At 45.6% G+C, this 14941-nt stretch overlaps 1 protein-coding gene across 1 annotated transcript in view; it reads right to left on the minus strand.

The window, feature by feature from the left end:
- Nucleotides 1-14941, minus strand: part of ASB14 (ankyrin repeat and SOCS box containing 14) — a 154549-nt gene that overhangs the window by 36731 nt on the left and 102877 nt on the right. Inside the window, exon 7 of the mRNA XM_069207438.1 lies at nucleotides 1280-1433. Within this exon, the coding sequence (XP_069063539.1) occupies nucleotides 1280-1433 (154 nt within the window). The remainder of the gene's footprint in view (nucleotides 1-1279; nucleotides 1434-14941) is intronic.

A 14941-nucleotide genomic window follows, 5' to 3' on the forward strand; every position in this document is an offset into this window, starting at 1 on the left:
TATTTTTTTTGTGGCATAGGGGGGCCTGATTTGTGCCCCCCTACATGCCACTATGCCCAATGACCATGCCCAGGGGACAAAAGTTCCCTGGGCATGGCCATTGGGCAAGGGGGCATGACTCCTGTCTTTGCTAGGACAGGAGTCATGTCAATGGAGGGTGGGAGTTAAAAAAAATGGCGCAAATCGGGTTGAGGCAGATTTTTTGCCTCAGACCGACTTGCCCCATTCTTTGACGCCCAAGCTCCATTTTCCCCTACGCCGGCGCTGCCTGGTGTGGGTCATTTTTTTTGACGCACACCAGTCAGCTCCGCCGGCTAACGTCATTCCATAAATAAGGCGCCCGCATGGCGCTTTGGAATGGCGTTAGCCGGCGTTAAATTTTTTGACGCACAACTGCGTTGGCGCAGTTGTGCGCCAAAAAGTATAAATACGGCCCTAGTTCTGCACATTATTGGTGAACTAAAAAATATAAAACAGATATCATATGAAAGTTGTGTTTTTTACTTCACAATCAAAGGTGACCGATAACATAAAGCAATAAGACACTGGGTGAAGTGTAAATGCTACAGGCCAGGAGTCTAACAACAACCACCAACTTCAGCAAATAATATAAGAAGCTCTCAACAATGAATATTACACAGATTGAATTGCCTTGACTGTTTAAGATAAACGTCACCCATGAGCACTAGTACAATGGTCGCACTGTAATTGTTGGCATTACTGTACCCAATTCAATGAAGTTTCTAATAGAGATGGTATGGCGAACAGGTAAAGGACTAGATTAATATAGCATGAGAATCCAACGATGATGGCCATACCTTTCATCAGTTATGCTCTGCCAGAGTTTATGCAATTGGTGAGGGCTATAAGCAGTGGAAATTACCATTGCTATTGTTACTGAATAGCTCCAGTGGCAGTAATGGCATTTGCAGATGGGTGTGCTTGGTCTGCCAACAACCCCTATATTATGTCCCTCTGAAAATGAGTTGTCTGATGTGAGGGCTGCCACTGCGGACCTGTAGTTGTACTTATTGACTGCACTCCGCAGAATCTGATTGGCTGTCCCACTCTCAGCATTCTAATGAGGGAGCAGACGATCAGTTCCAACCTTAAGCGATGCAGTGTATGCACCTGGAATTCATGATGCGTTAAAGTCCACTGTCAATAACAATACCGGCATTCATTCTGAGATTGTCACTCCATTAGCTTCAATGGAGCCTCATAGTATTACAATGTTCCATTAAGAACGCAAACAATGTTTTGTCGTTCAGATACTTACACAAAATTGCATTGATTTCAGGCCAAAGCATCTGTTCTACAAGAACACCTTTTAATTTCGAGCAGAGTTCTACATGGTCAACATAATCAAGTAACGTCCGCACCACATTTCCAGAAAGATGCCGCAGCCAGGTAAGTGTTATCACTTCGCAGAACTGAGGGAAAAAAAAAAACAAGAAGTCTATTAACAGGGTAAGTTCATAATTCAGATCTTTCCACATGTAGGAGGCTGACCTGGTGTTTGGTGAGTACCTATGGTACTTACATCTTATTTCAGGTCCAGGGACCCCTTATTAGTGTAGTGTGGTCAGTGTCTAGAAGCCAGGCTCTCTGGAGGTAGCTGTGGATGAGCAGCCAAGGCTTATCTAGGAGACATGCAAAGCTCATGCAATATTACTGTAGTCACACTTAGGGCCAGATGTAGCAAGCATTTTGCATGGTGCAAACTGCGAAAATCGCAGTTTGCGCCATGCAAAATGCCCATTGCGATGCACATTCACAATTTGCGAGTCGGTACCGATTCGCAAATTGTGAATGCGACTCGCAAATAGGAAGGGGTGCTAGGGGATCCAGAAGTAATCTAAAAGTCTGGGGTTTTAGGTCCACTACGTATACCCTGCTCTGCCTTTGAAGTAGGCAAATTTCAAAGGAAAGTCTGTTGTTGACAAGATCCTGCCTTGCCCAGGCCTGGCCCCAGAAACACCCCAGGAGGTTGGAGACTGCATTGTGTGAAGACAGGCACAGCCCTTTCAGGTGTAAGTGTCAGCTCCCTCCTCCCCACTCTAGCCCAGGAGACTCATAATGATACGCAGAACACTCCCCATCTCCCTTTGTGTCACTGTCTAGAGGGATTTCACAAACAGCCCAATTGTCAGTCTGACCCACACGTGGATTCCACAGGCAGGCAGAGGCACAGAATGGTTAAGCAAAGAAATGCCCACTTTTTAAAAGTGGCATTTTCAAACTGACAATTTAAAAACCAACTTTACCAAAATATGTATTTTTAAATTGTGAGTTCAGAGACCCCAAACTCCAGATCTCTATCTGCTCCCAATGGGAAAACACACTTAAAAGATATTTAAAGGCAGTCCCCATGTTAAACTATCTGAGAGATAGGCCTTGCAATAGTGACAACTGAATGTGGTAGTATTTCACAATCAGGATATGTAAAACACATCAGTACATGTCCTACCTTTTATGTAGTAAAAGGAAAGGTTTGGGCCTGGCAAGTGGGTACTCTTGCGAGGTCAAATTAGCAGTGCAAGACTGCACACACAGACACGGTAGTGGCAAGTCTGAGACATGTTTATAGGGCTACTCATGTGGGTGGCACAATCAGTGCTGCAGGCCCACTAGTCACATTTGATTTACAGGCCCTGGGCACCCACAGTCCCCTTTCCCTAACAATGAGCTTGTTTTCTTTTTCTAGGTGTCGTCAGGAGTTCCTTTGTGGCCTTTGTGGGATCCTCGCCTGCTTTATCAGGTAAGTGGGGTTTTGGGGGTCTTGTCAGTTCACACTATTACTACTATTACTACTACGAATAATTATAATGATAATGATAGTAATAAGAAGAAGGTGACAACAGAAGAATTTTTTGTCCGAAAAGTTTGAAACAGGATAAAATCACTGGTATGATTTTCTAGATAGTAAAAATCACAGTCTGCTTCTAGCAGTCCTCCTGGTATGGATGAAAAACAGATAGGTAGCTCAGCTCAACAAAAAGATAAATTATTCCACAGATAAACATAAAGACTCAGCTCATGGTAACTCCAGTGTAATCCTTCAACCAAGAAACTCTTTTGTACCAAAAAAATACAAAGTATTCTATGTATGCACCTTCACAGCACCCTTGGAATATGATGGTCTTTTGAATAGCTTCAGGCTGTCTTTACATCTTTCCTCGTTGCACTTAACCTCAGAGCTCTTAAGACACAGTCACAGACCCATTCGGTATCTATGACAACAGCTTTTTGGCTGCTCCAGCTCTGGTTAATAGATATTTTTGAGCTTCCAGGGGAAATCATACTTTACAAGCTCTTGAAGAGGTAGCTCCTATTTCTGGTGAAATGCAGGGATTAGGAGCCTTTTGTCATTGTAAAAAATCAAATTTGCAAAATCGGGGCATTTGCGACCACAAAAAGGTCTTTTAGTATGTAACAAACACAAATTGTGATTGGTTACATGTTACCAAATCACAATTTGTTTTTGGGCGTAGATACTGAATCAATTTTTGAAAGAGCCGTGTGCCCTTCCAAATGCTGATTTGTATTGTGATTTATTAATGTTTTTTAACCAAAATCCAGTTGCAAAATAATAATATATTACAGACTACACAAAGGTAGAGGTAACCCTGTATACAGAGAGATATAGTTTCTGCAAAAAGAACTGGAAGTGGCCATTTCCATTTTTTAAGAGATTTACATGGAACATCTGAGACTCTTTCTTTACTAAATTAACCCCCAGCCTGTAGGTTACTGGGGTCATTTGTTCTGTTACATCAAAGGGCCCCTGTATTGGTTCAACATCTTATGATCAGAGGTGGACAATAACAGAAGATTGTAGTCTCCCACTGCAAAAGTTCTGTGTTTGGTCTTTTTATCATACTGTTCTTTCTGAGTAATCTGATGTTGCTCTAAATTTACTCTAGTTATTTCTTGCATTTCACTTAGGTGGGCTTTCAGGTGAGTTTCAGAATCATCCTTTTCTTTTTCCCATACTTCTCTGGCCATATCTAATAACGTATGGGTCTTTCACCCAAACAACAGTTCAAAGGAGAAAAACCCAATACTACTCTCTTGTTTACAGCTATGGTGAGCAGAGCTACCAGAAGCATTTGTTCCCCTCTTTTGGTTTCCAACTCCAGGAGATTTATTAAAGTATTTTTCAAGGTGGCATTGTGTCTTTCGACCAACCCATTGGTCTGGAGGTGGTAGGCAGCCATTCTTATCTGTTACATTCCTAATTGTTCGCATAATTGCTTCATAAGTTTAGAAGTGAAGCGACTTCCCTAATCAGTGAGTATCACTTGAGAAAACCTCACTCTCAAGAATATCTCTATCACAGCCCTGGTTATTTGGGTGGTGTTGAGTTGTCTGAGAGGAACCGCCTCAGGATATCTGGTTGCCTAATCTACCATGACTAGGATAAACTAATACCATTTCTGGAGGGAATACGGGGTACTATAATATCCATTCCCACCCCGGAAAAGGGTTAATCTAAAATATGCAATGGATATAAAGGGGCTCTTGGATGACGGTACTTACTATTTGCTTGACAAATGGTGCACTCTCTGCAGTATATCTTATTATGGCTATAAATGCCGGGCCAATTAAAGTTCTCTAAGATCATTTTTTCAGTCTTTTCCTGGCCAAAATGTCCACTTAACAAATGACTATGGACTATGAATAGGACCTTCTCCCTAAAGGGGGTCTTGGATCGAGCAACTGTATGGATTGTGTCTATCGCCCTTTCAATATAATAATCCTTTCCTCTTAAAGTACTGTGAAGCTACCGACTGACGGTCTTCTACTTCTGCTGCCCAAACCAATCTTTGCGCTCCACAGCTTTAACACTCCTGTCTGTCTTCCAGATTCCCTCTTCTTTGTTATCTTGGTTCCATGTTTTTCAGCCCTTCTCTGTTTCTTGCTTTTCCTAGGTTTGAGAGGAGGTCATTCAGTATCCTCTAATCGTGACAAAGGTGTTCCTTCTCACCAAGACTCCCCATCTGTCCAGCAATCCTGCAGCAGTGACTCCATTTAAAAACAATTGGCTCCTACAATGAAGGGTTCAGGTAGTTGTCTGATCAACCCCACCTGGAGGGGCACCAGCTTCTCTTCTTTATGTTGTATATCACTTTCACCACTAGATATATTTCTTTATCCCCATGAACACACTGGATAGTCACTACACCAGTTTGTTCAGGAGTTTCCTTTTGTGAAGGAGCTGGTGGCCTCAGTACAATTTGCTGACATCCAGGATCTAAAAGAGTGGGAATGAGGTTTCCATTCACTTTTAGAAGGCAATTTTAGGGGTTTTGTGGATTGGGGTTGGCATACAACATAGGTTTAGACAATCTAAATCCATAGGTTCAACTTTCTGAGGACAATATCGAGCTATGTGGCCCTTTTCCCTACAAATGCGATCAGTATTTTGTGACCAGTACTTAGTAGATTCTCTGCCTCCATACCCAGTAAAGTATCCCAATGTCAGGACAGGTAGAAGTGCTAAATCCTGGCCTCCCTTCTCAGAAAAGAATCTCTGAATGCAAGAGAACTACAGGGACTATATCCCGGCCTCCACTGCCAGACAAGGATCTCAATGCAAGAGAGTCATAGGGATTATATCACTTCCTCCAATGCCAGAGGAGTATCTTACTGCAAGAACGTTTGAGGGCCCATATCACCCCATCCACTGCTAGAGAGGATCTCAATGCAAGAGAGTTACAACCAGGTGCGACTCCTCCGCTAGGGCAGAAAAACATCACCCCCGCCAGCAGTAGCAGCTGCAAACCTTTTACTACAAAATGATAATAAACTATGTGGGGCCACGGGCTGTGACGAGCACTGAGGGGAGTGCACAGCACTTCCCCTCAGTGCGCATGTATGTTTGGCTGGCCGTCTCAGGCCGGCCAAACACACATGCGCACTGTGTTCTCTCCAGCCTAGCACTGTGTTGCAGGGCTGGAGAGAGCAGGCACAGGCCCGCTGTCTGCTTGGGAGTGCCCTGGCTTGGCAATCCCAGCCAATCCTAACGCTGCTCTGAGCAGCGTCAGGATTGGCCGAAGGGCAGGCTGGAAGCCTGTGCCTGCAGCAGAGTAGCAGCGCGGTGGTGGCGGCAGCGGGGGCGATGATGCAGGTAAGTGTTTTTTTTCAATTAACCTCCGCCCGAGCGTGCCGCCCGCACCTACAAAGCACACGAGCCGCTCCTGGTTACAATGACTATATTACCGTCCCCACTGCCAGAATAGGATCTCAGTGCAAGAGAGCTATGGCTACATCCTGGCATCCACTGCCACAGATGAATCTCAACGTAAGAGACCTATAGAGGCAACATCTCGATGAACCTCAGTGCAAGACAGCTACATGGGCTGTATTCCAGCCTTCACTGCCAGAAAAGGATCTCATACTAGAGTGTTACAGGGGCTTTATCCCAGCCTCCCCAGACACTGAAGGTTCTCCTAACTCTGAACTAAAGTAATTGCATTCCTGCTTCCAATCCCAGGCGTTTACTGCTGTGTTTCTGCAGAGCTGAAATCCTATTGGCGCAGTGATGTATGGCATGTAGGCTACCAGATTTCTTGCTTCCTCAAGATTTCCTATAAATTTACCATTTGATATGTGGAATCAGGACAAAGAGGTATGTCACATGTATGCTGTACTGTGTTTCCTAGTTTCATATGAAGTGCCCCATTGCCCACTGCTATATCAGATGTATGCAAATATATTTAGTCCATGAGATTTTTGGAACATAAAACAAACTTCCAAGAATGAGTGCATCGAAATATAAAAGCACCTTCACAGAAATATTTATTCACAAAGGAGTGGTCAGTGTTTGGGCTGGGTCGTATGATGCTTTAGCTGATGAGCCCCGCAGTTGGTTATTGCACAATTACAGAAATAGTAATGGCATCTGTGAACCTTATAGAAAAATAGCATTCTGTATCTACTGAAATTACAAAAATAACTTCCACAAGTATGAATTTCTGCGTTTAACAAAACGGCTTCTTGGCTAAACTAATGATGGTTTTGAATGATTTTGGTCTACTTTCATTTTGCTTCATGCATTTGCAAGGAGTTTTGTGGAACACGGTAGTTGCACACAGGGCCAATGTAATGATGAACAGACAAAAAGGGCTGTGCAAAATCCCCTGTGGTGCATACCAATAGAACTAGCAGTTTTGTCACCACATTTCCACCAGTCATTCAGTGCAAATATTATTTTTTGCCAAATTAACTCAGTGAAAGTATTAATTTTGATTCAGTTGCTCAGTGGGAATATTGTTTGTGCACTGGTGGTTTGGTGCTAACATTTATGCAAAATTGCTTTGGATCATGGCACATGTATGTATTCCGGGCCCTGGTGAACGGGGGAGAACAAGAAATGCAATTTATAACTACACCACCTTGTAAACTTACATAAGGCATTGAGTAACGCAGGCACTTGTTCTCTGTGGTGGGGGGGGGGGGGCTGACATTTGAAGGACTCTGTACCCAATTCAGCCTAGAGAGATGCAATTTTCAATTATATGGGACCATAAAGCATGCTACAAATGTACAGTGGAATACGAGGGACCCAGAACGGGACACCAATTAGCTTCAATACAAAACTACACATGAAAGGTCGTGGCAGGTGCCTGATTACGTGGCTTTATAAATCTTACCAACCTGACCCCCTGGGGGCCTCACAACACCTAAAACCACATGGAAAATGACATTAGGGCCGGTATTCAGTGACTCTGAATGGCAGTGAATCTTGGAATGTCATGGCACTGTTCCCAGAAATGCCTGCTTGAAAAATATCCAACTCTGTGTACTCCACAGAGCATTTTAAACCCCGCAAAGATTATATTTAATATTTCCCAGTTTAGGGGACCAATGCCCAACGTGTGCCTCCTGCATCCAGCGGGACCAGCGACCTCTGAGGACTCAGAGGACTACCCTGCAACCAAAGGACCAAAAAGGGCCTCCAGCCTCACTAAGGAAGCGTGAGTCCCCAACACTCTGCACCCGATGGCCCCGGCTCGTGTCCAGAAGAACCAACACTGCAGAAAGGACCCCCAGCGACTCCCACGACGTGGACACCCCGAGACAACCTCTCTGCAACCCACAGTGACGCCAGCAGAGAGAATGCAGAGGCACCCCCTGACCGTGACTGCCCGGTAACAAAGAACCCCACGCTTGGAAGAAGCACTGCACCAGCAACCCCCAGGCCCGAGAGAAACCAACTACCGGAGCAGGAGTGACCAGCAGGCGGCCCTCATCCTTGCCCAGTCGGTGGCTGACCCGAAAAGCCCCCTGTGCCCTGCCTGCAGTGCCAAAGTGACCCCCGGGTCTCTCCATTGATTTCTATCTACAACCCAAAACCCACTTTGCACACTGCACCGGGCCGCCCATGTGCCGCTGAGGGTGTATTTTGTGTGCCTGTTGGTGACCTCCCAGTGCTCTACAAAAACCCCTGGTCTGCTCCCCGAGGACGCAGGTACTTACATGCTAGCAGACTGGAACCGGAGCACCCCTGTACTCCATAGGTGCCTATGCTATTTGGGCCCTACTTTGACCTCTGCACCTGACCGGCCCTGTGTTGCTGGTGCTGGGTGTTTGGGGTTAACTTGAACACCCAACGGTGGGCTGCCTATGCTCCGGAGACTGAACTTGTAAGTGCTTTACTTACCTGAGAAACTAACCAATACTTACCTCCCCCAGGAACCGTTGATTTTTGCAGTGTCCACTTTTAAAATAGCTTATTTCCATTTTTGCCAAAACTGTGTACATTACTGTTTTAATTCAAAGATCCATATTTACCTCTGTGAAGTACCTTACAATTTATGTACTTACCTAAATCCTGAATCTTGTGGTTCTAAATTAAATTAAGAAAATAATATTTTTCTATATAAAAACCTATTGGCCTGGAGTTAAGTCTTTTAGTGTGTGTTCTCATTTATTGCCTGTGTGTTAAGCCTACTGCTCGGCCACTCTGATAAGCCTACTGCTCGACCACACTACCACAAACTAGAGCATTAGTCCTATCTAATTTTGCCACTATCAACCTCTAAGGGGAACCCTTGGACTCTGTGCACTCTATCTCTCACTTTGAGATAGTATATACAGAGCCAACTTCCTACAGTACTACTTTTAGCTACTCGCCATTTCGTGTGTACATTTACTACAAAGTATAGACTTATGCGCCTTCATCCAATGAAACAGGGGGTGGAGCCAAGTTTACAGGGGGGTGGAGCCAAGTTTATGAGTCTGAAGGTATTGCAGCAAAGAGGGACCCCAAACTCATGTAAGTTTACTCTTAGACTTTGTACTAAATTTACTATATTTAGCTATTTGCGGCAGTAATTTAATTAAAAAACTCTGCATATTTCCCCCATGAATTTCCTGGAATTTCTTCAATTATATTTCACCACACTTTTCCTAAAGAAGTATATCATTGGAAAACAGTGAGAGTGTAATAATAATCAGGAATTGGTATTTACAGCCTGTTTCTAATTACATCATAAGAATATGAGAGCCACATTTGAAAACACACAAACCTCCTTGTTGTGAAATTGTATTCCCGGAGGAGTGGTCAGGGAAATTCAATGCAAATGAGGAAAACACATATGCACGCTCAAATTTGCCAATAGTAAAAAAACAGATGCAATACATTTCTACACTTATTTGCACATCTAACCTATACCTAAACGTACCAGGTGTAATTTGTGCCACAAATACTGGAAAAGTGATAAAGTGCAAAAATATTTCTAGTTTTGATATAATACACATAGGAAATATACAAATTTTCCTGAAAGTGGGTACTAATAGATACATTCTCAAATTTCTTATGCCTGAACATACTGAAACTGTTATGAGCGTCCACACTTACTAGCACAAGCACAACAACCGAGCTGTGGCCTCCATTTATTTAGGCCGCCAATAGTGCTCTAGGCGCTGACAAGATTATACCCAACACTAAAGGAGAAGTGCCAAACAAACTAATGAATAGTTAGAGTATACCATAGACAGAAGTGCCATTTTAGAGCATGAATGATGTACATATGTTTTATTATGCTTAGAGACTTTTCAGTGACTTTGATTCTTGCACTACGTTTCCCAGCATGTCTTCAGCTGGCTCATCAGTAAGGCATGCACAAGTGTCAAGCGGCCATCTTGACTGATGAGGGCTTATTTAGCCACGCCTAATGACTGCACCTGCTCTGCAATTGTGCCTAGGAAGAGGACGGTCACCTTGCACCTCACCTCCAGTTTCCGGTTGGGCCGCTGGTCCTCTCATGCACCTCGTAGCGACATCATCACAAGACTCCTTGGCCGGGGCTCTGACATCGGCTGACAGCTAAGTGCACAAAGACGCTAGTGCATGTACGTGTGCATGCTGAGCAACGCTTTCTGACCACTTCTGGGGCTTTAAGCCCAACGTGATTCTAACGCTTTTCAGAGTTTAGTTTGAGTTTGAAGAGAGACACAGACTGTGGGCTAAGGACTACAAGGCATTACTTTGGCTTGTATTTTATTGTGCATTCTAGTAGACTTTGGGCCAAGGACTACCAGGCATTACTTTGACTCATATTGTTTTCTGCATGACTAGAATGCATGCTGTGTACCTAGTGCCTTGACCTTAGCACATGCATGACTAGGAATGCTGTGTTTGGTTACTGATTGAGAATACACAAGGCAAGGCTGAATGGAAGGGTATGTGCATAACTGACTGGACATTGAGCATGACTGACTAAAAGCCGTGGCATTGAAGTGGCGCTAAAGTCCAGTGGAACTGCCCAATAATCTGAGCAGTTAGGTCCCATTCCTGTGCAGAGCTAACGATTTGGAAGTAGTGCAATCGGAACTCCTTGTCATCTGCGATCCTGCTATACAGCCAACAACTAATTGTTAGTGCTCTACTAATCACATGAGCAAGTATGAGAGGAGTGAATGAGGAAAGTGAGAGAGTGTTGCATGCTCACATATCATCTCCTCTATCTCCCGCCATACAGATTCCACAGCATACCAGGTCCATCCAGAGTGCACATAATCTTCGGAGACGCAGCAGGTGACATACCACAAGAGGTCTCGATTGTAACAGTAGGTTGTCTCTGTTATTTTATCCACACCCCCATTCCCTTGGGTGGGCTCCTTGATGAACAGTACTATCTGTTCCCTTACAAAATACCAAGGGGGGTGGGGCAGACTGTCTTCACACCATTGCTCCTGCTGGTCCTGGATAACAGGTTAGTGCTCATAAAGTGTGTGCAAGTTTCTGACAGAAACTATGCCAGGTGTAGTGTATGTATATGAAGAGCAGGTGTTAGTCAGGAATCTTGTGCAAGTCATACGCTTCAATATCTAACTACTGAACATTGATAGTTACACCCATGTGCCCCCCTCCCCTTTATTAACACGTTCGCCCCAGGGGATCAGGATTCCGGGGCCTTTTTAGGTTTGGGGAGGGGAGCGCTCCGGGTTCCTCATCCCCTTCATTGAAAAATCAGCCCTTGGGGAATGGGTCCCAGTGGCCTCTTAGAGGCTTGGGGAGTGGGGTGGCCATTCACCCCTCCCCCTAAATTAAATATGCGCCGCCCCCGGATCCTGCCCACCCTAGGGGTATTTTTTATCATTCTATCATAAAAAAACTGCAGATCCTCTGCAAATGTTGGCAAAATCTTTTTTTAAAAACAATTTTAGCCCCAGGTGAAGTCCTTCTGGGACCCCACCACAAGGCCTACGGGGTCACGGTATCCATACCCTGCCCACTTATGTCTTTTTTTTGCAGTTTGTTTTTTAGGACTCTGACTGAATCCCAAAACCTAAGATGGCTGCTGCCACATCGGTGTTGATGGGTGGCAGCCAATCTGATCTCGCCAAGAGATCTGTCCACCCGCGAGTCCTCAGTGGCGTTAAATATACAAAGTATTGAGCATTAATTGTTCAAAAACTACTGAACAGATTTACACCAAATTACAAAACATACTTTTTCTAGACCAGGATCTAGATTTTTGCCAAATTTGGTGTAAATCTGTTCAGCGGTTTTGGCTCTGGTTGTGTCTAAAGTTCCTATGAAAAACTGTGTGAGGAAAATGCATTTTGGGACCTCCCCTTTTTCTCAGTCCCTCCTGCACAAACTACTCAAATGAATTAGCAACACAAAACAGGCATTTCCTATAGAAACACAATCCTAAGTATAACTAAGTATAACAATCCTAAGTATGACAACCACTCCACTGTTTGAAGCTAGATCTTGGTCCGTAGATTGTGCTTTTTGTGATTTGGTGTAAAGCTATTTAGTAGTTTTTGAAAAATTCATTGTTTTTCTGTACAGTTGGGTCTGCAAGAAGCTCGAGAGACTCTCACAGGAGCACCAAGTTAAAAATAGAGTGCTCTGATTGGCCCACAGATCTTTATTCCTTTGGGCCATCTCGTACCTGCAGGAATCAGACTCCTGCTAGAGAGAGCACTCTGATTGGCTCCAGCAACATCAGAAAAAGACTGCTGGCACCCATTACAGGACTCGGGACTTAGGGGCATATTTATACTCTGTTTGCGCCGGATTTGCGTCATTTTTTTGGGTGCAAATCTGGTGTAAACCTAACTCCATATTTATACTTTGGCGCTAGACCCGTCTAGCGCCAAAAATATGGAGTTAGAGTCATTTTTTACAGTGGATACCTACCTTGCGTTAATGAGATGCAAGGTAGGCATTCCCGGGCAAAAAATGACTCTATGGCCTTAACGTCTTATTTATACTCCCGTGCGCACGGGAGGAGGAGGGCCTTAAGAAATGGCTCTAAGCCTGTTTAGAGTCATTTTTTAATGCCTGGGTCAGGGCAGGCGTTAGGGGACCTGTGGGCTAATTTCCATGGTCTCCGACCATGGAAGCAGTCCATAGGTGCCCTTCCCTGCACCCACGGACACCCCTGCCACCCTCGCCCACGCCTGGAGGACACCCATGGATGGGGGGACCTATCTATGGTAAGTCTAGGTAAGTTTTGGTAAGCTTTTTTTTTTTTAAGTGGCATAGGGGGACCTAACTTGGCCCCCCCCTACATGCCACTGTGCCCACTGGGCATGCCCAGGGGACAGAAGTCCCCTGGGCATGACCATTGGGCAGGTGGGCATGACTCCTGTCTTTGCACCATTCTTTGACGGACAACCCCCAGTCTTCCCTATGCCTCTGCTGCCTGGTTAGTGTAATTTATTTTGACGCTAACCAGGCCGCAGGGCCGGCTACCGTCATTCCTTAAATATGATGCCCGGCTGGCGCGTTGAAATGGCGGTAGCCGGCGTTAAACTTTTTGACGCAAACATGCGCTTGCGCACATTTGCGTCAAAAAGTATAAATATGGGCCTTAGTCTCATGTCCTGATGTAATAACAGAAAAGTAAGATAAGGGGGCAGGGTAGGAATAACCTGACCTCCTAGGCCCCATGGAGGGGACACAGAGGGACCACCCTGGGGACAAAATAAATCTGCAAAAGTTGCTTCAATCCCAAAATAATCCCAAGGGATAAAAACAAAATACCCCCAATAAATGGCCGCATTTATTGATTATAGGCTGGGGGAGCTTATCTTCGTGACCATATTCAGTAAAGGGGGGCACCGGGGGCCCCCCTTCCCAAGCCATGACAGGCCCCAGGAAGCCCACCCCTGGGGCTAAAGGTTTTCCTAATGGGGAGGGTGGTCACACGGCCTCCCCTTCTCAAGCCATTAAGGGCCCTGGGAATCCTACCCCTTGGGCACATTTCTTTAATTAAGGGAGGGGGCTACACTGCCCCCCCTCCCTCCCTGAGCCATTTTTGACTCTGGGAATCCTATTGCATGGCGCCAGCTCACTCGGTGTGTCCCGGGGAGCCCACCCCTGGGACATAGAGGTTTCCCTATCCGTGCAGGCAGTGAAACCTGTGTTTGCTCCTGCTTGGCAGGAATCTTCCTCCAAGCGGGAGCAATCGCAAAGTCTGCTCCCAGCCGGCAGAGCTTTAAAAATGCTCCTGCCAACTGGGAGCAGACTTTTGATCTGTTTCCCTGTCTGCATCACTGTGGGTCAAAATATTGCTCCCAGCCGGAGGGGTCAGCATTAGTAGCTGCCAGCTCAGAACATGAGTAATGTTGGGCTGTGGGGCCCTGGACCCCCCGTGAGCCCCATCAAGTGTATTGTTGGTGCCTTGGGTGGGCACCAGGGCACCCACCTTTGATAGTGCCGGCCCTGGGGAATGGGGTCTCCAGGGCTGCAAAAGGCTCCGGGGGGGCATGTGGCCCCCTCCCCTTTAATTTTAGTAGTGGCCCCGGGGGAAGGCTTAGGGAGGAGAGCCACACAGATCCACTTCCTTTTAACTTAAAAAAATGGCCCTGGGAGATGGGGCTCCAGGGCCTAGCAAGGCACAGGGAGGCGGGCCACATGGCCCCCCCTTCCCTTTATTTTAGGTAGTGGGCCTGGCGCTAGGGTCCGTAGAGCCGGGGAGAAGTGACACACAGTCCCCCCTTTAACTAGAAAAAGCCCTAGGAGATGGGGTACCCAGGGTCTAATAAGGCTCTCTTCCCCTTTAATTAAAAAAACACCCTGGGGGATGGAGTCCCCAGGCCCTATTAAGGCTGAGAAATTGAGTCACGTGCCCACCCTCCCCTTTCTTAAAAAATGCCCTGAGGATTGGGTCACCAGGGCCTAATAAGGCTTGGGGGACATTTAGCTCCCTCCCCTTTAATAAAAAAAAATCGACCGTGGGGGTGGGATTCTCAGGTTCTAATAAGGCTTGGCAAGGGAGGGCAATGTGGTCCCACCACCCTTTCATAAAAAAAGACCCTGGGTGATGGAGTCCCTGGGGCCTAATAAGGCTCAAGGGGGGACATGTGCCCTCTCCCATTTAATTAAAAAAACGGACTGGGGGATTGGGTCCCCAAGGCCTAACACAGCTTGGGGAGGGAGGCCATGCTGCTCCCTCCCAATTCATTAAAA

The sequence above is a fragment of the Pleurodeles waltl genome, chromosome 9 (assembly GCF_031143425.1).
Source record: "Pleurodeles waltl isolate 20211129_DDA chromosome 9, aPleWal1.hap1.20221129, whole genome shotgun sequence".
NCBI lineage: Eukaryota > Metazoa > Chordata > Amphibia > Caudata > Salamandridae > Pleurodeles > Pleurodeles waltl.